At 40.4% G+C, this 27424-nt stretch overlaps 1 protein-coding gene and 1 long non-coding RNA gene across 3 annotated transcripts in view; both read left to right on the top strand.

Annotated features, from left to right (window-relative positions):
• Positions 1 to 27424, top strand: part of LOC309555221 — a 375479-nt gene that overhangs the window by 259548 nt on the left and 88507 nt on the right. The gene's annotated exons all lie outside the window — the stretch shown is intronic.
• The window catches only part of SLC13A1 (solute carrier family 13 member 1), a 136488-nt gene that overhangs the window by 23650 nt on the left and 85414 nt on the right, over positions 1 to 27424 (top strand). For both annotated transcript variants that reach the window (XM_082257097.1, XM_082257098.1), the window contains exon 2: positions 3797 to 3924. In XM_082257097.1, coding sequence (XP_082113223.1) covers positions 3797 to 3924 — 128 coding nt within the window. The remainder of the gene's footprint in view (positions 1 to 3796; positions 3925 to 27424) is intronic.

Consider the following 27424-nt stretch of genomic DNA (forward strand, 5'->3'; position numbering starts at 1 on the left):
CCTTGCGGGACATATGGGTATTGCAGTCCATACTACTGGGCTTTTTTCTTGTTGAGGATTCTCTGCAAAACTTTGAAAGTATCTTTTAGTCCCTACTACCAGGCAGGACACAGGAGTTAAGAGACTTCTGTACAAGTGTTTGTTCTGATTGTCTCCTGAACTGAGTAACACTATCAGCCTTTGGCGAGGACTCCCTTGCATCCCCCAGTCTCTCGGCACTAACATGTCTTCGAATCCTGGTGTCAGTCAGTATGTTGTTGAACAATGACTGGCTAGTGAATAAACCCAGGAGTCCACAGACTGAATTCATTCCCCCATGAAAAGGTTTAGTTTATGACATAAACAAATGTATTACTCTGCAGGGACTCACATTACATTTTTTCAGGTAGGATTCGAAAGTTAATTTACTTCCGATACATTATCCTGATGGTTGAGAGAGAACAGGAATCTCCTTATAATTCATCAACCCTTGAAGTGATTTTATAAGAGAATGACAGAGCGAGGTGTATGGAAGGTGTGTTGTTTCTGTTAGTGATCGACCGATATCGGGTTTTCGTTTCCGATACTGATACTGATAGTTTGGCCATTGAATATCAGTATCGGCCGATATTGGCCGATATTTCCGTACATTTAAAAATGCTTTTTTTTTTTTATTTTTAGCACTTGAAAGGGAATGTTGTGGAGGGATCTTGGGGTTTAAAAGACCCCAAACCCCTCTTCTGCACTTAAAAGCATTCAAAACGCCAAGTTTGGCTGTTTTAAATGCTGTCACTTTTTTTAATCTGGCGCGAGTACCCAGAAGTGATATCATGATGACTTCACTCCCGGATTTTTACATGGAGACCCGATCAGAGCTGAATGCGGCTTTAATCGGGTCTTGCAGGCTGGTTGCCCGGGTCTCCCGGTGGGATGGGAGACCCGGGCAATCTGCGGAAGGCTGTGGGAGGGGGGGAGGGGACAGCCGAGCGGCTTCTCAGCTGCATCAGTTGTCATTACAAGACAGCCGACCGTCATCTATGGACGCCGGTACCGGGGTGATGCCTCTAGCTGCAGGCATCATTTCGGTACAAGCACTTTCCCGGTATATCTCGGGAAAGTGCATATCGGTCCCCGATATATCGGCTTTGCCGATAATCGGTCGATCCCTAGTTTCTTTCCTTTTTTTTTTGGGTTCTATAATAGGAGGTGTCATTATTAGTTCCATGTTCTATGTATTAGCCGGGGAATGCCCAAAGGCTATGTTTTGTACCTATACATTTCAATTATTCAATAAAAAAAAAAAGAGTTTTAATTACTCATCAAACAAGGAGAAAGGGATACGGCTTCAGAAACCCCAATCAAAGCTTACAGACCTAGAGATCTTCCCCCAGCTTGTACGGTGTAAAGAGCCGGTAAGCCGACACTAGCAACATAACTAGTAGCACCTTTGACTGGCTAGCAGACTCCTTTCTGTACTTGTTTCTATGCCTCTGTGCATCCTTCCAGACCTTCATGCATCCTCCCAAGGGAGTCACCAGCCCCCTGTGAGAAAACCAACCTTTTCCAGGTTCCTTCCTCAAGCAGGGTCCTCCTTCTGGGTCTCAATCATGGTTCATCTTTATCAGGTAGGACCATTTCTGGCCAACTCTCAGCACAGAACACGCACAAGACCCAGGGAAAGAGAGAACTCACAAGGTCCACATCAAATAATCATGCTCTCCCTCAGCATGCACCAGTGGTAATAAAAGTCCTAATGGTTGGCTAGAGGAAATATATTCATAACTCATTACTCATCATTCATCACTGTGGCATTTCAAGTTATTGCCAGAGGTAGCAGTGACGCCTACTGTCAGCAGAGAGAAACAACAGCAACAAAGAAACACTGAGCTGGAGGAAAAGCAAGTGAAGCGTAAACTATGTATTATTATATATGCTATATATATATATATATATATATATATATATATATATATATATATATATATATATATATTATTATATATGTATATATGCTATATTAACTTGGGCTGACTACCACCTAACAAGGCTACATTTAAATAGTCCCCCATGCTAAAGGGTATATATATATATATAGTCCAAAGGGTAAGGTGCACTACAGCAGTTCAAGCTAGTACTAGCAACCAGACCTTCCCACAGGTCATATATAGAAAAAATGAAATGGGGGATTGCTGCACAAAATGTTTCATTCCAGATATAAAATTACATAAATACATACGTATTTTCTGGCAGCAAAAAACGTATGTAATTATGTAATTTTATATCTTGAATATAATTACTTTGTGTGCAGCAACCCCCCATTTATATATATATATATATATATATATATATATATATATATATATATATATATATATATTGTATATACTGTATATAGGCTGGGTGGTTTACTATAATATATATAAAATACGTATGTAATTTTATATCTTAAATAAAATTACTTTGTGTGCAGCAACCCCCCATTTATATATATATATATATATATATATATATATATATATATATATATATATATATATATATATATATAAAAAGTGTATATATACATATATATGTATAAAGTCTATATATATATATATATATATATATATAGGCAGGGTGGTTTACTATATATATATATATGTAGTCCAAAGGGTGAGGTGCACTACGGCAGTTCAAGCTAGTGCCAGCAACCAGAGTTCATATATAGAAAAAAATGAAATTGGGGGGGGGGGGGGGTTTGCTGCACAAAAAGTAATTTTATTCCAGATATAAAACTACATACATATTTGCTGGCAGCAAAATACGTAAGTAATTATGTAATTTTATATCTGAAATAAAATTACTTTGTGTGCAGCAACCCCCCATTACCTTTATATATATATATATATATATATATATATATATATATATATATATATATATATATATATATATATAGTGTATATATATATATATATAAGCAGGGTGGTTTATTATAATATATATAAAATACGTATGTAATTATGTAGTTTTATATCTTGAATAAAATTACTTTGTGTGCATCAACCCCCCATTTATATATATATATATATATATATATACGTAGTCCAAAGGGTGAGGTGCACTATGGCAGATCAAGCTAGTGCTAGCAACCAGAGGTCATATATAGAAAAAAATTAAATGGGGGGGGGGGGGGGGGGTTGCTGCACAAAAAGTATTTTTATACCAGATATATAAATGAAACTATGTAACTATGTAAAATTACATAAATACATACGTACTTGCTGTCAACAAAATATGTATGTAATTATATAATTTTATATCTGAAATAAAATTACTTTGTGTGCAGCAACCCCCCATTTCCTTTATATATATATATATATATATATATATATATATATATATATATATCTATCTATATATAGATATATAGATATATGTATAGATATATATATATATAGATATTTATTTATTTATTTGTTTATTTATTTTTTCTTGCACATGATAGGGTGATTAAAGCAGCTTTTTTTTTTTTTTTTTTTTTTACCCCACTCCTGAACAATAAGGCAATGAACACATTTTCAGTAAAGAGGTAGCTGTTGTCTGAAATACACTTTCTCTGCATATAATCTCCGTATTTTTGCCTACTTTTAGTCTTGTTATTTGCTTTTTTTTTTTTTTTTTAATCAATACTAAAGTTCTCATTGTAAAACTATAAAACTTTATTGTTAACTAGGTCTGGAAAAGAACTAGTGAGTGGTTAAAGGTGATTGTGTAGAGAAACATTAATCAAGGTTGTCTATTTAAGGGCTATCTTAGTTTTTTTCATCTCTTACAGGTAAGAGGAACTTGCTCTCTGTCAGAATGCGGCTTTTTCTCAGTTACATATGGATGTACCGTAGACTTTTATTGATTATACTAACTCCACTGGTTCTACTACCACTTCCACTAATCATCAAAACGAAGGTAAGTAATACATTTCAACTCAGATTTTTTTACATCTGAGCCAAAATTCATTTTAATTACATAGACATTTTAGCATAAAGTGTTCTTTTAATATATTATACATCTAGTAAACTTTCCAGATGTAAAAAATCATGGCATCTGATTGGTTTTGTAATACACGCGTCAGGGTAAACTTAACTCTATGGAAACTACTGTATATATGAAAAGGTACATGATAGTTGGTTTTCCTTTCATACATGAGGGCAAATGCATGCCTTTTAGAGATTTACCTTTACTTTTGAGAGATGTGTTTACTTATGGACTCTAATAGAGCAGTAAGGTCTTACGTCTTACTTATAAATTGCAAAACAATCAGTCATAGTTATCCCGTGATATGGTGCTCAAATGATGCCTGCTACCTATAATTTGGTCTGTGATCTACATTTTTTTCTACATGGTAATCTGGTCCTATGAATAAGGATGATGATGGTCCATAAATACTGGACTGCTTGTCCCAAAGTAAACCCTACTACACAGGATTATTTCATCATGCTAAATCAGATTATCTGTCTGTCTTTCACTCTATCTATCCATACATTCCTATTGCTTTCCTTTTTGCAGCACATTAGGCAAAAATGACACTGGGTAATTGACATTATCCCTATGCTATTGATTTATTGAATGCATAGAGGCTGTTAACCTAGTAAAGTGAGTGTTCATTTTGAAAGTCTATGTTTACTTTGCAAAGTGAACAAAAGTAAATAGGGTGAAGCTGTGTTCACGTTATACAATATACAATCACAGGCTAGAAAAATCCTGTGTTTAAAGCGGTAGTATCCCCGTACAAAAAAAAAAAAAAAAAAACCCCTGCAAGACAACGGCATAATGTGCTAGTATGCATCGCGATGCATACTAGCATCGCCATGAAGCCCCCCCCCCTGACGCGGTCGCCCGGACACCGCTAAGGGAGCACTCATGTTCCCTCAGCATCTCTTCCGGGTTTAGCGGCTCCGGCGCTGTGAGTGGCTGGAGCCGCGATGATGTCACTCCCGCACATGCACGCAGGAGTTCACTTTCCTGCAAGGAGCTGCCAAAGAGCTCTGAAGGTCCGCCGGTAATTATCTCCTAAACCATGCAGGTTTAGGAGATATTAATTTTACCTACAGATAAGCCTTATTATAGGCTTACCTGTAGGTAAAAGTTCAAAAACTGAGTATACTACCGCTTTAGGTTTTTCTTGCACATGATTGGGTATTCAAAGTGAACACAGTTTCATATCATTTAAAAGCATTCACATCAGAAAGTGCACATATGCTTTAAAGAGTGAACAATCATGTTGCTAGGGGAATCAATCTCTGCTTCTTTATTGCAGCAACCCCAATGCCTCCTGGAGTTGCATTGTGCATTAAACAGTTAAGGAATGTTCTGTCTTTACACCCATATGTTTATTACTTGATGTAGGAAGGTCTTGCATTTATGCTAATTTTAAGTAAACCTTTAAGCAACATAAAAAAAAAATATATATATATCTCATGTGTTTTTTTTCCATAATCTGTAATCAAAGTCAGCAAGCAAAAATTATGTAATCATACAAAAAATGTAAACTGCCCAAAAATTATTGTAAAATAAAAAGTTAAAATTGACCAGTACTGTGATTCTTTTATTTTAAATGTTTCCTCAGAATGCAATCCACAGGGAAGAAAAAACTACCTGTATTGCAACCATCACAGAATTTGATAATGGTCACCTTTTTTCCACTGACCAGAGTCAATTCTGACAGCTCTACCTCTTCTACCTGTTCTATTCTGTTCTATTCTACCTGTTGCATGCAGGAAAGAGGAGGGCTTTATCAATAAGGGGACACTCCCCTACACATTCACAAAATAGTAAGCAGTAAATAAAAACACTTTCATAGTTTCTGACTTTTATTAAGAAAAAAACAAAACAAAAACAAATCATGTCCCACATAGTACATCCATCATCAGTCCCGTAGTCCATTGATGCAGATCCACACCAATCACAATGAATGATGCCCACCAACCCACTGAAAAAAGAATCCACCAACACAATCCCAACCTGATGATTGCTTACCCGTGAAAGACAGGTCTCCCATGTGACCAATCATTACCAAATACGGTCATGTCCATTTTTAATCAATGACGTAATGGGAGACCCCGTTTATGTTTTTTATATGTAGCTGTCATCCTCCAGAGTTCAATAGTTAATGAGCAAGCAGTTGTTAGTATCAGATCATACAGTTTTCTTTTTTTTTTTTTTTTCAGCAAATTGGCAGTTGTTGTTTATCATGATTGACCTGTATTGCTGTAATTGATGATGGATTTACATTGTGGGACATTTTTTTTTTTTTAAAGGACTTTTTTATAAAGTGTTTTTATTTACTATTTACTTTTTGAATGAGTAGGGGTACTTATTGGTAAAGGGGACTTCCAGATTCGGATAAACTCCCTGCCCACAGACCCCCACAACCATCAAGCCAGATATGTTGGAAGAGGGCATTGTCCTCATTACCATAGAGACAAGGTGCTTAGCCAAGGAGGTCCCATTGGCAAGGTAACTTCTATTGTAGAGGGCATGTGGTCTAGTATAGTTGGGGGATGCACACTTTCCTAACCTGTCAGACTTCATACTTGGATAAGGTTCTAGTATGGAATAGGCGGTCTGGTTTAGATGAAGGGAATTCCCAGCCCCTTTGTTTACAAACAAAAGTAAAGCAGTTGATGCTTTCAATTTCTGGCAATTTAAATGCCATTTTTTTTTGTAAATGTCATTTTGTTACAGTAGTTTTTATACATTGTGTAGATGGGCACCTCACATGCAAGTCAAGGATACCTCCAGGTGTGTTATTTAAAGGAATTTTGCATTTGTTACATAGCTACATATATACATAGTTAGTGAGGTTGAAAAAAGACACCAGTTAATCCAGTTCAACCTATGATGTGTGTGTTTGTGTATGCTGTTAACCGTACATTGTATACCCCTGTATGTTGTGGTCTTTAAGGTGCCCATCTAATAGTTTTTTGAAACTATTGATGCTCCCTGCTAATACCACTGCTTGTGGAAGAGAATTCCACATCCTTACCGCTCTGACAGTAAAGAACTCCTTACGCAGTTTAAGGTTAAAACGCTTTTCTTCTAGTTTTAGTGAGTGGCCCCATGTCTTATTGAATTCCCTTTCTCTGAAAAGTTTGTTCCCTAAGATAAGGTCACCAGTACGGTGTTTGTACATTGATATCATATCCCCTCTCAATTATCTCTTCTCTAGAGAGAGAATAAGTTCAATGCTTGTAGTCTTTCCTCAGAGCTGATGTCCTTCATTCCCCTAATTATCTTTGTTGCCCTTCTCTGGACTCTCTCCAGTCCCAGCACTTCCTTCAGAGGACCGGTGCCCAGAACTGGACAGCATATGTGGCTTGACAGAGTCTTGTAGAGTGGGAGAATAATCGCTTTGTCTCTGGAGTGAATCCCTTTTTTATACATGCCAGTATTCTGTTGGCTTTGCTTGCAGCAGCTTGGCATTGCATGCCATTGCCAAGCCTGTTGTCCACTAGGACCCCCAGGTCCTTTTATATCTTAGATTTACCCAGAGGATCACCGCCTAGTGAGTAACTTGCGTTCATATTTCTGACACCCAAGTGCTTTACCTTACATTTTTCAACATTAAACCTCATCTGCCATGAAGATGCCCACCCCATTATTTTGTTCAGGTCTGCTTGTACGGTTACCACGTCCTGCATAAAAGATATTGGCCTGCTTATTGCTGATTACTACTAATAATACCATTTTCATTTCTAAAGTCTTGTATATAGTCCCTTATCATCCCCTCCAAAATCTTGTAGACTACTGATGTTAGGCTAACCGGCCTATAGTTCCCCGGGATATATCTCGGTCCTTTTTTAAATATTGGTACCACATTGTCTTTTTTCCAATCAGCTGGCACCATTCCCGTCAGTAGACTATCCATAAAGATCACATGATGGTCTGGCTATCACCTGGCTGAGTTCTTTAAAGACCCTCGGGTGCAAGCCATCCGGTCCCAGTAAATTATTTATGTTAAGTTTTTCAGGTTTAGTTCTGACTCTGTCTTCTGTTAACCATGAGGAAGCTTTGTGAGATGTATGATTTATTTTAACATTACAAGCTGGGTCAGTGTAGCCCCCAATTCTTTTGTTAAGACTGAAGAGAGGAATTTGTTTAGCAAATGTGGCCAGGTTCCCTTCGTCGTCTTTTATGGAGCCAATGTCTTCTGGTCTCTCTTTCTTACTATTTATATACTTCTTGGGTTTTTTTTAATCTCTTCCGCTATGTGCCTTTTGTGTTCTATTTTAGCCACCTTGATTTTGCCTTTACATTTCTTATTGCACTCTTTGTAATGTTGGAATGCTGCCAATGACCCCACAGCCTTGTATTTTTTGGAAGGCCTTTTCTTTAGTTTTAATACGCCTTTTTATTTTGGAGTTTAGCCACTCAGGGTTTATTTTAGCTCTTTTGAACTTATTCCCCTTTGGAATGCACTGGCCAATCCCTATATTTAATAAAAAGAAAAAATAATTCTGCGCTAGACAAACATAAACATGTGACCATGTGAATAAGTGAAAAAATATTGACAAAAAGCAGCTCGCATAGACCAATAGAAAAAGTCCAAAAGCAATGATAATAACAAGTGCAGCACTAATGATAATGAATGACATACGAATAAATCATAAATAATGATGCACACCTGAATTAATTGGGCCTTTGCTGTTGGTGGTGCCTGAACACCGTAACCAAGCCCTCGCAGTTACTCTTGCTGGGTGCAGGAATAGGACCTGCTGGTAAGATTTCCATACAAATTTGAAATTGCATGTACTTATCAGGATGAGCTCTGCAACTTTACCCTTCTAACGTGGATCAAGAAGGGTTGCCAACCAGTAATTATCCCTCTCCTTGATAGCATGAATCCCTGGGTCCTTTCGCAGGCTTTGCAGAAACAGGGAGCCCATGCAATGTAAGTTGAAAGAGGCATGAGCTTCTGAGTCCTCTGGGTCACTAAGGATGACATTGTCAGCAGGAGCAACCTCTCCCCAACCACGTACAACTCCTGGGGTTTCTGGGGAATCAAAACCATCCCTTGAAGACTGCTGTATGCTATCCTCTACATCCATGCTGCCAAAATCCTCCTCCTCCTCTTCCTCTTCCTCCTGTGTGGCCCTGCAGCAATGATATCTGAATAAAGGGGGCCTTGTGAGGAAAGGAAGTCCTCCTCTTCCTCCCGCTGTTCTGCCTCAAGTGCCCTGTCCATGATTCCACGCAGCGTGTGATCCATCAGGTAGACTAGAGGGATAGTGTCACTGATGCATGCATCGTCCCGGCTCACCATCCTTGCAGCCTCCTCAAATGGTGACAGGACGATGCATGCATCCTTTATCGAAAGCCATTTTTTTATTGTGGCAAAAAAAAAACTTAGCTCCCCTGACCCTGTCCTTGTGCCATACTCACATAGGTACTCATTGATGGCCTCTGCTGCATGTGCAGCCGCTCCAGCATTGCCAACGTTGAGTTCTACCTGGTGGGCATGTCACAAATGAGGCGGTTGGAGGGCATGCTGAATTCCCGTTGAATGTCAGATAAGCGAGCCCTGGCATTGTACGAACAGCGGAAATGGCCACAGACTTTTCTGGCCTGCCTCAGGAGATCTTGGAAGCCCGGTTATCCGCACAACAAACGCTGCACCACCAGATTCAGAACATGTGCCAAGTGTCGCTGTCAGAGGGCGGAGAGAAGGTTGGTGCCATTGTCGCATACAACCATTCCTGGCTCAAGCTGTCATGGTGTCAACCATCTCTGAGCCTGCCCTTGCAGAGCTGACAGAATCTCTGCACCGGTGTGACTCCTATCCCCTAGACAGACCAACTGAAGGAAGGCATGGCATCTTTTAGCCTGACTGCTTGCGTAGCCCCTTGAACACTTAGGGAGTACTGCTGCTTCAGAGGACAATGGAGCAGAAGAGGACATGGAGGAGGAGGAGGATGCGGTGAAGTAGCCAGATGTAGCAGAACCAGCACCAGGTTTTTGGAGGCATGGTGGCAAAACAAGCTGCAACACCAAACCCTGTCCTGCATCCCTCCCAGGTGCCCGCAGAGTTACCCAGTGCGCCGTTAACAAAATGTAACGTCCCTGTCCATGCCTGCTGGACCAAGAGTCAGCAGTAATGTGCACTTTCCTGCTGACCTCTCTGTCCAACGATACAAAAACACTACCGACCACATGACGGTAGAGAGCCGGAATGACCTTACGCGAAAAGAAATGCCTTTTTCGGACCTGCCACTGTGGTGCAGCACATTCCACAAATTTGCGAAAGGGAGCAGAGTCTACCAGATGAAAAGGCAGCAATTGTAATGCTAGCAATTTGGCCAAGCTAGCATTAAGACGCTGAACATATGGATGGCTGGGACAGTATTTCTTTCTATTGTTCAGCAATTGGGGTAGTGAAATTTGCCTGCTGCTCAAATCAAGCGGTGGTGTACTGTTAGCAGATTGGGTGCAAGTCTCTGTGTCCCTCATTGCTATACCATCATCCCTCTCAATGCTGGTATTTGACAAGGCATGAAGTATAGTAGGGTTAGAGATCACAGATAAGCAGCAAGGTGATGTATGCTTGTTTTGATCTGGTTGGTCTTTAAGGTGCTGTTGCCAATGGACTGCATGGCAGGTCGTCATATGCCTTGTCAAGCATGTGGTGCTCAAGCGGCTGGTGTTCTGGCCACGCTTGATCCTCTTCAGACAGATGTTGTAAACAGCAACGCTGCGGTCTACTGCACATGTGCTGAAAAAAGCCCACACTAATGAACTTTTGGAAGTCCACAGGGAGTTTGCAGCACCCTGCACCTGTGGAGCTCTGTGCTATGACGCAATAGGTTGGCTACTGCTATGGCGGCCCCTGGAGCACATCCTGCCTCATTAGAGTTGTGCCTCTTCCTCCTCCCCCCTCCTCCTCCTCTAGCCTGTCAGGCACCAAAGTACAGTCACTCATCACTGGAGCAAACTTGGCAATATGCTTCATCTATGGCAACATGACTGCTGGTTTCTTGTCTGTCATTGTCACCTCCCTATCTCTAGGCTCACGTTATTCCCTTCATCAACCTTCAAACCAACATCACAGCTTTCAAATTGCGGCACATCCTCCAGCAGCATGTCACTGACACTATGATGAAATAGTTCAGGTGACTTCTCCGTCCATGATGGTGGGGCGACAAAAGGAGTAGCTGTGGAGAAGGAGCCTGTGGAAAGGGCCCCTTTGGTAGCTGCGGTGAAAGGCAAACTACTGTGAGCTTGGGCGTCAGAGGACGAGGAGGATGAGGACGGCCTATTGATCCACTCCACCAACTCTTCCACATGCTGTGGCTGAATAACACGGACAGCACCGGAAATAAAGGACGGGCGTGCCCCGCCTGCAGAGGATGCTCTATATCGACTGTGACCACCCTTTTCACAATGCACACAGAGGCTGCTTGCCCTCTTTTCATAGCCTGTGAGCGTCGGCCCCTCCTTGTCGGCCTTTTGGACATGATGTTGATAAAGATCAATATAGGGTATACGTTACTGACCGATAGATACTCAATGACCTGCTATATTATATTCAATAGTCCTATATATAGATAAACACGTGGTGGGAATAGGATATATGCAAGTGACCAATTAAAATACTCTGACACCTGATATGATGTAATCGATTGCCCTATATATACAAACCAAATTCCAAAAAAGTTGGGACACTGTACAAATTGTGGGTAAAAAAGGAATTTATATTTTATTCACAATCTAATATAGATAACATATCAAATTTTGAAAGTGAGACATTTTGAAATGTCATGCCAAATATTGGCTCATTTTGGATTTCATGAGAGCTACACATTCCAAAAAAGTTGGGACAGGTAGCAATAAGAGGCCGGAAAAGTTAAATGTACATATAAGGAACAGCTGGAGGACCAATTTACAACTTATTCGGTCAATTGGCAACATGATTGGGTATAAAAAGAGCCTCTCAGAGTGGCAGTGTCCTTCAGAAGTCAAGATGGGCAGAGGATCACCAATTCCCCCAATGCTGCGGCAAAAAATAGTGGAGCAATATCAGAAAGTAGTTTCTCAGAGAAAAATTGCAAATAGTTTAAAGTTATCATCATCTACAGTGCATAATATCATCCAAAGATTCAGAGAATCTGGAACAATCTCTGTGTGTAAGGGTCAAGGCCGAAAAACCATACTGGATGTCCATGATCTTCGAGCCCTTAGACAGCACTGCATCACATACAGGAATGCTACTGTAATGGAAATCACAACATGGGCTCAGGAATACTTCCAGAAAACATTGTTGGTGAACACAATCCACCGTGCCATTCGCCGTTGCCGGCTAAAACTCGATAGGCCAAAAAAGAAGCCATATCTAAACATGATCCAGACGCATGCATTTTTTTCTGGGCCAAGGCCCATTTATAATGAACTGTGGCAAAGTGGAAAACTGTTCTCTGGTCAGACAAATCAAAATTTGAAGTTCTTTTTGGAAACTGGGACGCCATGTCATTCGGACTAAAGAGGACAAGGACAACCCAAGTTGTTATCAGCGCTCAGTTCAGAAGCCTGCATCTCTGATGGTATGGGGTTGCATGAGTGCGTGTGGCATGGGCAGCTTACACATCTGGAAAGGCACCATCAATTTTGAAAGGTATATCCAAGTTCTAGAACAACATATGCTCCCATCCAGAGGTCGTCTCTTTCAGGGAAGACCTTGCATTTTCCAACATGACAATGACAGACCACATACTGCATCAATTACAACATCATGGCTGCGTAGAAGAAGGATCCGGGTATTGAAATGGCCAGCCTGCAGTCCAGATCTTTCACCCATAGAAAACATTTGGTGCATCATAAATAGGAAGATGTGACAAAGAAGACCTAAGACAGTTGAGCAACTAGAAGCCTGTATTAGACAAGAAAAGGACAACATTCCTATTCCTAAACTTGAGCAACTTGTCTCCTCAGTCCCCAGACATTTGCAGACTGTTATAAAAAGAAGAGGGGATGCCACACAGTGGTAAACATGGCCTTGTCCCAACTTTTTTGAGATGTGTTGATGCCATAAAATTTAAAAACAATTTATTTTCCCTTAAAATGATACATTTTCTCAGTTAAACATTTGATATGTCATCTATGTTGTATTCTGAATAAAATATTGAAATTTGAAACTTCCACATCATTGCGTTCTGTTTTTATTCACAATTTGTACATTGTCCCAACTTTTTTGGAATCGGGTTTGTATATATATATATATATATATATATATATATATAAAGATGTGATGGGTATAGGGTATATGCAAGTGAACGATTAAAATACTCTATCACCTAATATGATGTAATCAATAGCCCTATATATATAGATAAAGATGTGGTGGGTATAGGGTGTACGCAAGTGACCAATTAAAATACTCTATCTATCGCCTGATATGATGTAATCAATAGCCCTATATATAGATAAAGATGTGGTGGGTATAGGGTGTATGCAAGTGACCGATTAAAATACTCTATCTATCACCTGATATGATGTAGTCAATAACCCTATATATACAGTGCTTTGCGAAAGTATTCGGCCCCCTTGAACTTTTCGACCTTTTGCCACATTTCAGGCTTCAAACATAAAGATATAAAACTGTAATTACAATCATGAAGTGGAACGAAATTTATTGGATATTTCAAACTTTGTTAACAAATAAAAAACTGAAAAATTGGGCGTGCAAAATTATTCAGCCCCCTTAAGTTAATACTTTGTAGCGCCACCTTTTGCTGCGATTACAGCTGTAAGTCGCTTGGGGTATGTCTTTATCAGTTTTGCGCATCGAGAGACTGAAATTTTTGCCCATTCTTCCTTGCAAAACAGCTCGAGCTCAGTGAGGTTGGATGGAGAGTGTTTGTGAACAGCAGTTTTCAGTTCTTTCCACAGATTCTCGATTGGATTCAGGTCTGGACTTTGACTTAGCCATTCTAACACCTGGATATGTTTATTTGTGAACCATTCCATTGTAGATTTTGCTTTATGTTTTGGATCATTGTCTTGTTGGAATACAAATCTCCATCCCAGTCTCAGGTCTTTTGCAGACTCCATCAGGTTTTCTTCCAGAATGGTCCTGTATTTGGCTCCATCTATCTTCCCATCAATTTTAACCATCTTCCCTGTCCCTGCTGAAGAAAAGCAGGCCCAAACCATGATGCTGCCACCACCATGTTTGACAGTGGGGATGGTGTGTTCAGGGTGATGAGCTGTGTTTCTTTTACGCCAAACATAACATTTTGCATTGTTGCCAAAAAGTTTGATTTTGGTTTCATCTGACCAGAGCACCTTCTTCCACATGTTTGGTGTGTCTCCCAGGTGGCTTGTGGCAAACTTTAAACTACACTTTTTATGGATATCTTTAAGAAATGGCTTTCTTCTTGCCACTCTTCCATAAAGGCCAGATTTGTGCAATATACGACTGATTGTTGTCCTATGGACAGAGTCTCCCACCTCAGCTGTAGATCTCTGCAGTTCATCCAGAGTGATCATGGGCCTCTTGGCTGCATCTCTGATAAGTCTTCTCCTTGTTTGAGCTGAAAGTTTAGAGGGACGGCCAGGTCTTCGTACATTTGCAGTGGACCTTCCATTTCAATATTATCGCTTGCACAGTGCTCCTTGGGATGTTTAAAGCTTGGGAAATCTTTTTGTATCCAAATCCGGCTTTAAACTTCTCCACAAAAGTATCTCGGACCTGCCTGGTGTGTTCCTTGTTCTTCATGATGCTCTCTGCACTTTAAACGGACCTCTGAGACTATCACAGTGCAGGTGCATTTATACGGAGACTTGATTAAACACAGGTGGATTCTATTTATCATCATTAGTCATTTAGGTCAACATTGGATCATTCAGAGATCCTCACTGAACTTCTGGAGAGAGTTTGCTGCACTGAAAGTAAAGGGGTTGAATAATTTTGCACGCCCAATTTTTCAGTTTTTTATTTGTTAACAAAGTTTGAAATATCCAATAAATTTCGTTCCACTTCATGGTTGTGTCCCACTTGTTGTTGATTCTTCTCAAAAAAATTCAGTTTTATATCTTTATGTTTGAAGCCTGAAATGTGGCAAAAGGTCGCAAAGTTCAAGGGGGCCGAATACTTTTGCAAGGCACTGTAGATAAAGATGTGGTGGGTATACAGTATACCCAATGACCTGATATGATGTAATTGATAGCTCTATATATAGATAGAGATCTATGTATGGTATATGGTCTATGGTATACACTACTGACTATCTGATCTCTGAACTTGTAAAAAGCACAAATCTCTCTCCCTCCCTACACTGCTAGGAATGTCTCACTGCACTGTCTGACAAACTGCAAAGAAATTATTCTCTCTCTGCCTCAAAAACGTTCCTTTCCCTCCCTGCTAGGTATGTCTCACTGCAGTGTCTGACAAACTGCAAAAAAAGCTATTCTCGCCCTGCCAAACGCATTCCTCTCTCTGTCTCCTCGCCCGCACAATCACACTACACGCTGCGGCCTGCCTTTTGTCCAATCATGGCTGAGATCATTTGATTGGCCAAAGCATGAGGTCAGGGTGCATGCTTTGGCCAATCACATAATGTGCTGCACGCGCCGTGTGCGCGCAGTGGATTAATGGGATCTTGAATTTCCCACAATGAAGCACATTTGTTCTTCATTTGACAAACGATCAAACGAGCAATGTTCGGGTCGAACTCAGCTTCGGTTTAAACCCGAAGCTCATCCCTGCTTACAACACTCAGATACTCTCAACACTCGGGTACTCTCAACACTCGGGTACTCTCAACACTCTTAAACACTCAACACTTGTTAATCTTTAAGCATTATTCAAAGTGCTGCTCCCTGCCAAATGGAATTGAAAAACTTTTTTATTTTGCCTTGGTACATGTTCTTCAGGGCAGTGCCCAGCCCCATATGTCAATAGTTTTTGCAATCTCATAACTATTAACCCAGAAAGGTTCAAGAACTGATTTTGTTTACATTTGGCTCCCATTGACAACAGTCGGATTAGGGCTCGGCTTCCAAACTCCCCAATGTTCGCCTAACCCGCCTTAAACCCAGGTATGTTCAGCCCATCCCTATTCAGCAACTCTCCTCTGTGGTAATGTCAGGCAACAAATAAACAATATAAGATAAAGCAATGGTATAAAAACATGTTTAATCAGCTTAGAAGGAGCACGTAGCTGTCTGCCCCACTGTATTAAGTAAGCACTACTATAATAATATCTTAAGAAATGACATGCACAGGAAACAGAAGACAGAAAACATAACATAGTGCAAAGGTTATGTTTTATTTATTTTAGCTTGGGCTTTATAGACTTCAAGAAGTATATGTTCATTATTTAATAAAAGCTCAAAGGTGCATTCTCAGATCTTGGCAAACAATAATGAATATAAATGAAAAAGTACTACATGGATCATTCTTTGTTAAAAAACAAATAGTATTTTTTCCAGAGTTTGGCTTTAACACTTGCTTAAAGCCAAACTCTGGAAACAAATGAAAAAATCCACAAATATAATACATTGCTCAACTTTGGTCAACATCAGGGGCATAACTACAGGGGTTGCAATTGCAACCGGGCCCCATGCTCCAGGGGGCCTGTGTGGCTCCCCTGTACACCTGGATAGGAGGGGGCAGCGGGGGCAGCATGTAGAGAAATCACTATCCTCCTTTTCCTCCTGTAGCTGCAGGAGGAAAATTGACGAGATTGGTTGCTCTGTATGCTGCCCCCGCCACTCCTCCTATCCAGTTCACTTGTGTTCAGCTGTCTCTGGGCCCCTGTGTGCTCCCCTGCCCCCCTACTGTGATCCCCCCCCCCCACTGTGCTCCCTCCCCTCTCCTGCTGGCTGCTGCAGGGGATGTGTCACAATAGAGAACCAGGAAGGGGTCAGTAAATATGTAATTTACCAGCTCCTTCCTTTTCTGAATGGGCAGAGTCATAGTCAGCGACATTGTAAAAAAATAAAATAAAATGATAAAAAATAATACAATTAAAATACCAAAAAATAAAAATTACTGACACCAGTGGGTGAACTTCCAGGATCGCAAAGGTCACACTTGCGAACGGGCCCTGGCATTCCACCACCGTGGGGAGGCCCCAAGATGGCAGGAAGGGGGCCCACTGCAGAACTTGTGAAAGGGTCCTGCTGCAGGACCGTAAAAAAGGGCCCTGCAACGAGAGTAAAGGGCCCCAGGGTCAGTGGGAAGAGCCCCAGGCTTGAATGGAAGGGCCTCGGCCAGGGGTCAGGGGGGCCCTTCACGGTTTCTTGCACCGGGGCCCTGAAGGTTCTAGTTACGCCTCTGGTCAACATCCTTCTGTTTTTGATGGCTCCTTAAGCAATCCTTGTGAAAACGTTATTCCAAAGCTGGGTAAAGCCTTTACTTCCTGTTCAGGAAACCTATGTATGGTCAACCCCACCTTTCAGTTGCACCTCCCCAAATCCCACCGTCCTCCCCTCTCCCCTTTATCACAGACGCTGTGCCCACAGGGAAGTTGATGGCGACAGCAGAAGTCAATTACAGAACCGATCCCCTGTATGGCTCTCTGTGCAGCATCTGAAAGTCAGTGGGAGGAAGAGGAGGAGAAGCTCACTTTCAGCTGGTGCAGAGAGAGAGAGAGAGCCATACAGGGGATCAGTTCTGTAGTTTCCCCCTGCTGCCCCCATCATCCTCCCTGTCCACCATCCTCTTCTCCCTGCCTGCCCCACGCAGCACTTCCGGCTTCTCTCCTTTCCAGCTGGCTGTGTTGGGGGCATGTTTCAGGATGGAGAGTTGGGGAAAGGGAGACATATATGTCATTTACCAAGATTAAGTAAGTGCTATAATTAACATATAAAACCCATAGGTGTGCGCAGTCCATTGCATAAGGGTGTGCACCCCAAAGCTCAAACACACACACCTTTCTCTGCAGCCTCAGCTGCACTGGACAGGGAATGAATGGGAAGTGCTCTGTGCTGAGCGGCTTCCTGTTCATTCACAAACTGAAGCATAGTAAACCTAGTTGTGTTCACAATGTTCATTTGGAAAAAGAAGGCACCAGTAAATAACATATTTACTAGCCCCTTTCTCCACTCTCCATCCTGCAGCGTAGTGATTAGGGTGTGCCCAGGCACACCCGGCACACCCCCTGCGCACGCCTATGATAAAACCATCAAATGTAAATAGATAAGTGTAATATAAAAAGATAATAATTTATACCACACCACTCTACTCTCTAAAACGCCATAAATATATCAAGTGACAGGTAAAAGTGCTCAATGCATAAAAAATGTGCATAAATTCATTCAGTATATTATAAGCAATGTCCTAGGTGCTCAGAAGAAAATTCAACAAATAGTCCAATGGTGTATCCAAATAGGGAAATCCTAAAGGTGTTGACCCTTCACCTAACACCGTGCCTAAATAGTGGGGTGCTTCTTCTCTCTTATGTACCCCTCTGGGTGTGCTAGTCACTCACCTCAAACTCTCATAACATGTGCCTTGTCAGAAATCCAAGGGGCTCCTTTCCACTCCTGCTCTGTTATCCAGTGGGTAATGGTGTATAGACTGCCTATGATGGATCAGGTCCATTTTAACTGCACATTTCCTCAGACAGAGCGGGACTCACCACATAATTTTTATGTCATTTACCAGCTCATTCCTTTTTCTAATAAACACAGTAATTTATACCGATCGATCACTGTGTTCATACATGACTGAAGCAAACAAGACTGTTTTCTATGCTTCAGTTTGTGAATGAACATGAAGCATAGAGCACTTCCTATTCATTTACTGACCAGTGCAGCTGAGGCTGCAGAGAGAGGGACTGGGGAATCTCTTTCCTCAGTCCCTTTCTCTGTCTCAAAAGTCTCAAAAGTCAGACATCAAGGGTCTTTTTATACCCCGGATATTTCCCCAACGCCCCCGCCTCACTCCAACAGAGTCGTGCAAAAAAAATATATAAAAATTAAAAAAAAAAAAAGAATTTAACCACTTAAGCCCCGGAAGATTTTACCCCCTTCCTGACCAGGGTTTTTTTGCGATTTTTTACTGCGTGACTTTAACGGACAATTGCGCGGTCGTGCAACGCTGTATCTAAACGAATTTTATGTCCTTTTTCCCCACAAACAGAGCTTTCTTTTGGTGGTATTTGATCACCTGTGCAATTTTTTGATCATGCACTATAAACAAAAAAAGAGCGTCAATTTTGCAAAAATAACAATATTTTTCACATCTTTTTATATGAAATTCCCAAAAAAGAAAATGTAAAAATCAAAATTTTTTAACATTTTCGGCCAATTTGTTTTATGCTACATATGTTTGGTAAAAAAAAAATCGCAAAAAGCTTATTTTGATTGGTTTGCGCAAACGTTATCGCGTTTACTAACAAAGGGAAAGATTTTTGTAATTTTTGGTGTTTTTTTTTTTTAACGAGTAATGGCGGCGATCTGCAATTTTTTTGCGGGACTGCGACATTGCGGCGGACAGATCGGACCCTTGACTGACATTTCTGACACTTTTGGGGTTACCAGTAATCAGTGCTATACATATGCACTGTTACTGTAAAAATGACACTGGCAGGGAAGGGGTTAACTGTATTGGAGAGGGAGGGGTTAAGTGTGTCCTAGGGGCGTGTTTCTAACTGTGATTGGACATGGCTACTAGTGTAAAAACAGAGATCAACGGTTCTACATAGTAGAACCATCCGATCTCCATTTTTACACAGGGGAGAATGACAGGCGGCTTGTTTATATCAGCCGCCTGCCTTTCTCCCTTCCCGGCGAACAATCGCGAGTGACCGGCGGGCACACGCACTGACTTGTTAGTGAACGAGCCGGGGCGGGATCGCGCTCGCCCGCTATTGGCTCACAAGCCAGTGACAGGCTAGTGACGTACCGGTACGTCACTTTGCCTGGCTGGAGCTGACCGCCGCAGTATATGTACTTGCGGCGGTCAGCAAGTGGTTTGTAAAAAAATAAAAATTTTAAAATCAATTGAAAATAATTAAAGACTCGTTCACACTGGTTCTCTGGCCCATACAGTGTGAATGAGTGGTTTGTCTGTGTGACTGCAGCCACATGTTACTCTATGATGAACATGTTCTAATTTGAGTTTAGTTGTGCAGGTGTGGGTGAGTGACCCTGAATGCACGCTTTCTATGTTTGGGGCAGTGCACCTGCACCAACAAACCTGTCAAATTAGAATCTGCAGCTGTGTTCGTACAGCCTTTGCATTCACAAAGCATAACATAGGCTGCCTGCACACAGCTCCATCCACAATAAAAAAAAACACTGATTCACACTGTACAGGCCACAACATCCATGTGAAAGAGCCCCAATACCGCAGTCATACACGGAGCTTTATTTACTAACATAATATACACATTTTGGTATGTTATGTTTGTGTCCTAAAATAGTGATTTTAGCAAAAATATATTTTTGATATTTTGGGGGGGCTCCTGTCCTTTGCCCTACTGACTCCTATTGTCAGCTCTGCTGACCCCCTGTACACTGCCCTGCTGACCTCCTATCCTCTGCCCCCCTAACATTTTGTACTGCAGCCCCACATCAGACAGGCTGGATCTGGCCATGGTATGGTCTCTGTGTGGAGGGTGACTAATACCCTTAACAATACAAGTTTTACTTCAGGTGCCATTACGTCAACCCTATCTAAGTTGGAGCAGACATACATGCGGAGTGTTTACAGCTCCACACACTCTTATCCTAGTTTCACACCTTATCTTTCACCCAAGCAACTGTGATTTTGTCCTAAGTAACATGGAAACTAGTGTCTACAGAAGCTATTCGAGTGCCCCACTCTAATGTTATACTGCTTTTAGGCATATCGGTGTGTAAACTAATATGCCTGAACTTGCCTGAAGCTTCACAGCCTGCACTATACTGTATGTAGAAAGCCTTAAAAACTGTAATATGAGGTAGCCCGAGATCATCAGCTAGCTGTGTTGGTAAAAGCAAACAGTCCTTTTTTTTTTTCAAAAAACATGAAACAGAAAAAAAAGGTTATCTTCAGCAAACAAAGAAAACAAAATAGTCCATACTTTGTGGTTGCGGGGTGTGCCATTGGCTTCAGGGGTGTCCAAAGAGGAGGTTTTCACATCTTAGCCACTTTGGCTCCATCCTAAGCTCAGTTCATTCTGTTCACACAGGTTACCAGCTCACTCTTTCCCTGCCAGCAGCTGACTGTTTCCTCTTCTTAAAGCACTGCTCCCACCCAAAACTCTTTGAACTCATGAAATTCTTGGTCCCTAAAAAAACTTAGCAATCCAGAGAGACTAAAAACCAGTTCTCTCCTCCACAGCCAGACTACCCAAGAACTCCTGCATTAGAGGGAATGCTCCTGCTGTCCAAGACACATTTTCGGTGTCCTGTACAAAACACACAGGGCTTATTTGAACTCTTTCTTGCTTTCATTAGCTGTAAATAGTTCTTTTTTAGACATAACTGTAAATCTACAAAGTTTAAAGTTTAACTTCTGTACACAGAACAGGGAGGGTGCCAGAGGATGGAGTGGGAGCTTCAGGAGGAAACCGCAATGAAGAAATTCACAGAATTTGAACTTTAAACTTTGAAGATTAGGTACTTTTTGAAAATGATTTTAAGCTTAAGGAAGAATGGAGGAATTCTAAAGTAAATGAGTCCTGCTAACTGCGTGTAAATGTTAAATGTCTCCATCATCTGGGCAGTCACTTGGGCTGGCCAGTAGTATCTAAACTGGAAGAGAGCTAACTGCAATGACAAGGGAGTTCTCTTTTCTCTTGTCACCACCCACACAGATTTGCACTGTCTATTTCTGTCCCCCTTAGTTCTCTCTAATCACCATACCTCAGCTCCTGGTTGCCAAAGATCTGAGCATGCAATAACAGTTGTGCCCACCCCTACACTTATATAGATCTGCGAGGCATGCCTATGTCAAATCCATGCGGCATAGGGAAACCCTGCAGATCCCTTCTGAGGACGTCACTTGGGATCAGTGGCGGTTGGTGCTCCATGGGCCGGATGCATGGATGGGGGGGGCGGCGCCCCTGCGCCCCCAATGGATGGGCCGCCACTGCTTGGGATATTAGCAGGCATCAAAAAAATTATAGTGGAAGCTTCTGTATGGTGGGGGGAGGGGGTATGCTTGAATGTAGAAATGTGACAAGTCTAAAGATAAGCTTTAGAGAATGCAACAAAATACATTTACAACATTACATTACGTAAAATATATGTGAATCCAAAACTTTTGTTCTTTTGCTTTGGATAGAGTAGGGAATGATTAGGGCCCTTGTCAGGTATTTATTACTGCCTGTGCCTATTAGAGAGATTTCATGTCTTTTACCAGCAGGAAGTGAGAGGAAGAAGTGTCCAAAGTGAAGGGATACCCCTTTTACATGGCTGTCACCAGAAGAAGTGTATCCATTGGAAGATGTCCCTTCGCCTCCTCTTCCTGTCACAACTATAAAATATTTCCCATCACTTTTAGTATTGGAGACAATGGTCACCAGGGCCAATAGTGAAGTTGAATCTCCCCAGCAGGGACACAGACAGCAATAAAAATCTGACAAAGGTTATATTACTTCTACATTCTAACCACAACTAAAAGAAAAGGTTTAGGCTTTACATACATTTTAAAGAAAATCTGTACTGAACAGCATATAGAAGGTACTGTTACAAACTGTTACTAACCTCTTCTTCTGAAATAATAGTTCTCTGGTTGCCTCACAGCACCAATAGCTTTAAACTTGCTAAGTCACCAACTTGGAAGGATTCTTCCAAGAAGTTCTAACTTCCCTCTGACTTTCTATTTTTAAAGCAGTAGTAACTCATAGCACATTATGAAAGACTTACCTTAAAACAAAGTCTTCCGGTGGAGCGCTGTCACAGATGCAGAGGCTTCCATCCTCAATCGGTGTTCCTTCCGGGTTTGGGGACTCCAAGCGTCTGATTGGCCGAGCTGCAATGACGTCAGTCCTGCGCATGCACGTGGGAGTCTCGGCAATGGCATACAGCTCTGAAGGAACGGAACGGCAATGCCATTCCTTCAGAGGGGATGCGGTGGTGACATCACCTACTGCTGCTTGCAATGGTGCATGTTTAGGAGATATTAATTTTACCTACAGGTAAGCCTATAATAAAGCTTACCTGTAGGTAAAAATTAGGTTCTATGGTTTACTACCACTTTAAGCTGTCTCCAAAACAGAAATAGAATAAAAATCTTACAATAAGGCTTGGTTCACACGGGCATAAAAAGGATACATCTACTTGTGAGTGCTTTGTTTACCCACATGGGATGCTCAGGTATTCCATGCTTCCACTTGATGGCAGTCCCGTTCTCTTCAATTTGGATGCCGCAGCTTCACAGACACAGCTGCTGCTCTCAATCTGACATCCATGTTGGCGCGAGTGCGTGTCGAGGAACTCATGCTGTCTGCCTCCAGGGACACACACCAGCACCCACACAGATGTCAAATGAACCCTATCACCTATTTAATACTTGGATATATTTCCTATATTTCGGAGGTGACTGTAGGATAGGCAAAATGGATAATCATAACTTGAAGAACTTTACTAGCACCATGAATTGGCTGTCATTTTTATAAGACACCTCAAATTTATATTTTAGGTCACAAGAAATGTTAACTTATGATTTAAACAGAAATATAAAAAAAATGTATATTCTCTTCAGCTGTACAAGTGGTGGCTTTAATAAGAGTTTTTTGTTGCCTAGCAACCAGATGCATTATAATGCTATTGCAACTTTCATCAGAGTCAGCCCTGGTGTCTCACAGGAAGTTATTTACAAAGCAGGACATAGAAATGCTTGTAATACTTCAGCCTTTTCTAACATCATAAATACTTAAGAAAGATTAGTCAGCTAATGAAAAATATCAAGCTCTTAATCCTCAAATAAACATCTTATTCAATACAAAGTTGACCTTAATAGCCAGATGATCGTAACCTGTTCCAAACATTTAGTATACTACACAATCCATCATGTAACACATGTTTAAGCTAATAAAATATTGAGGCCTATTTACTAAAGAAGCCAAAGACCTTCACACGATTCTGTACCTACTTTACCTGCACATGGCTGAGTATCAACACAATTTATTATGTAAAGACTCTCAACTCTTTTAGTACCAAAAAATCAATTTATATTAGATTCTTATTATTGGTTATATTGGCCAATGGCAACACACTTAAAGATGAATACGAGGTAAATATAAAAACACTATTTATTCCAGCTTTTTTGGAATGCTTATTTGATTTTCTTATGGTTAGTAGGGTCAAATCAAAATCCATTTTCGATCTTGGTAAAGAAAAAGTTTGAAGGAACAGGATGGAAACTGTTTCTCAAGTGAACAAATTTTATTACTGGGAATGTGGTTTTTATTCTGTAAAAACTGTACATATTCTTTAATACATCTAGGACCCCATTCAAATAGCAGGTCTTCATTTCTCTACAGCCTTCTAAAACACACAGATCAAAGGCTATTTCTCCACTCCAGCAGGCAGAGGGAAAAAATCGGATGTCATACACAGCACAGCATAGTTAGAAGAGCTAAGTGTAATCTGAGATCTGAGCGGAGGAAATGGACACGCCCCCTTCTACACAGTTCCTTAGGGAAACATACACAACTGAGGCTCTCAATCCTCTTTGGTATGCTGAGAGGGTGGGTCTGTCTCCCGAGATTCTGTGATATTGGCATGACCTGTCAGAAGTGAGTCATGCAGATTGCTTTGAATTGAGGCAAGTACATGGCATAGAGTGATATGCTCTATTCATTTTTCATGTCAGAGATTTAAAACTACTTAAAGGGCTTTCAAAGGAAATTAGTTTACTCAGTGATGTTCTCACGATTTTTCTTTCTTTCTGTACAAACGTTCAAACAATATCCTAATCATGTATGGCCAGCTCAAAAGTCCTGCTAAAAGCAGCAACTACATTGTGCTTGCAATTCATAGGCGTGTGCCAGGTTTGCCTGGGCACACCTTAATCACCCCGTGTAGTGCAGATTCCCTCTGTTTTCCCTGATATTTCACCAAAGCTTCCAAATGGAGCTCCTAAAAAAAATTTAAAATATAATTAAAATAACTAGAATTATAAAAAATAAAATAATAAAAACAAAAACTACTGACACTAACCTCTGCCCTTCTGATACTTTCCACTTCTCTAATGACACCGTCAGTATATATACACACATGCACACACACGCATATGTGTTTGAGCTTTGGGGTGCACACCCTAATGCAACAGGCTGTGCACACCTACAGTGTGTTTCAATTATTGTTTTTAGCAACAAGCCTATTTTGTGTCCCTCTTTTATGAGTTCAATCTGTTATTAGGCCTTGTTTACACTTGCAGCCAGGGGGCATTAAAAACAAGCAGGTGATCTGCATTTTTACTGCCCCCCACCTACCCTCCCTATCCTAACATGGTGGCCTGAAGGGCTGATGCATATGCTGTGACACAAATGATACCACAAAAATTATACCACAGGTCATGTTCAGGGGGTAGCATCATCTACGAATGCGAATGCAACTGCCCTGCAACTAAAGCTGGCTACACATTAAACAATTTTCCTTTAGATTTACCAAAACTATATATTATGAGGTCAAACCTAAACACTTTAAATTTTTATGTAATCAGGCAGGCCCTTGCGCTACATAGTTGAAGGTAAATCCAAAGGAAATTGAACAAAACATTTTTATAATGTGTAGCCAGCTTAAGAATAATCCATGCGTTGATCGCTTTTCAGAGGTGCAGCAGTGACAGCTACAAGTGTAAACAAGCCCTAATAGCAAAACTGTTCCAACTTTGGAAGTAAGCCTCGTGCACTCACCATCCCACCATCTAACAGAAGCACATGGGTTTTAAATACTGGAAAATATCGTAATCTGTTGCTCTTTTCAACATTCCAAGACCTTTAATCGTGTCTTTTAAAGTGCTATAAAAAGGAAATTATATTATTTAGGACATTATTGGTCTAAATGTCTCTTTTAGCTATGTGATTACAAAGAATTTTTTAAAACAGGATTCTGCGTACATTATTAGGTTCAAATAATAAGCCTTATATAAACAGACTAGACAGTGTCTTACAATGAAGGCTAACTGTTAGTCCATAACACTTAGAATAATCTCATCTGTTTCTGCCACGTTCCTAAAATTACTCTTAGTGCTACAGATTGTATTGACATCTGGAGTGAAGAGACTGTGTTATTACCAAAGGTCTCTTTCACATTTTTGCTTATTAAAAGCGCATGTGATTTTAATGTGAGCAATACAATCACGTGAGATTTTAATGCAAACACAATTGCAAATACATGAAAAAAAAATGAATGAATGCACACCAATATGTCTATTAATAGCAATATTAAAATGTATGAGTTTTTGAAACACAAAGGATATCTTAAATTTTGCACATTTTTTTCCAGAAGCAAGTGAGTAATTGGTTCACCCTAGGAACTTCATTGAACTTTTCTAGGACATATTTCATACACCTAAGGTCTGCAAGTTTTTATGCATTGTAAGGCCTCTTGCACATGTAAAATACGCTGTGTTTTTTTACTGATTTAAATTGAGATGCATTGTTGTCTATGGAGCAATGCACACAGCTGAGTAAAGATCAGTAATACAGCGTTGAGTACAGAGGAATAGAACATTTTACAATTGAATGCAGTAATTTACCTGTATACAAATGTTGACTCATCTATAAGCATGTTTACATGGGTATAAATGAGTATATTACAGCACTGGCAATGAAGAAGAATTTTGCTCTTCTATACACTTACAAACCTTTACTCCTCTACGCAACATAACTCAGATTTTTCACACAATTTTTTTTACTCACAGACTTTCTGTCAATAAGTAAACATCAGTAAATTATTATTCCTGTGTGTAACTGGCCTTAAAAAAGTATATTGTTTTCAGTCCAGTCAAACCTAACAAAAGCAAGGTGAAGTTACACAAAGTGACTAACATTCACTTCAAATAAAACAATACCATTTAAATATTTGTTTTAATAAATGAAATAGAATAATTTAAATACAATTAATAAAATAAAACTTTTATCAGCCATGAATTGCTGCTGAAAATGTAAAGCAGGTTTACTTGACTTGAAAAAAAGAAAGAGTTCTCGTGCTAAGGCCTGAGGGTGAAAAAAGCTGCTGAAACAATACTCTGGTAAAGGTATAGGGACAATAAAAGTGCAGCGATACCAATTACATGACATTTTAAGGGACCTTGTGCATTGAGCTCCTAAACAAATGTGCAAGTTAAAGTGCTAAAAATGTGCAATGAACAAAAGACCTCATCAAATATAGATACCATAAGCCAAATATAATCTTCAAAAGTGCCTATTGCAAAAGTGACTCCAAATAGGCAGTATAATTTAAAGTGCTTAAGTGCGCAAAAATAAATAAATAATAATAATAATAAAGTCTTTCTTGTTGAGATATA

Source organism: Pelophylax lessonae (assembly GCF_965119305.1).
Source record: "Pelophylax lessonae genome assembly, chromosome: 4".
Lineage (NCBI taxonomy): Eukaryota > Metazoa > Chordata > Amphibia > Anura > Ranidae > Pelophylax > Pelophylax lessonae.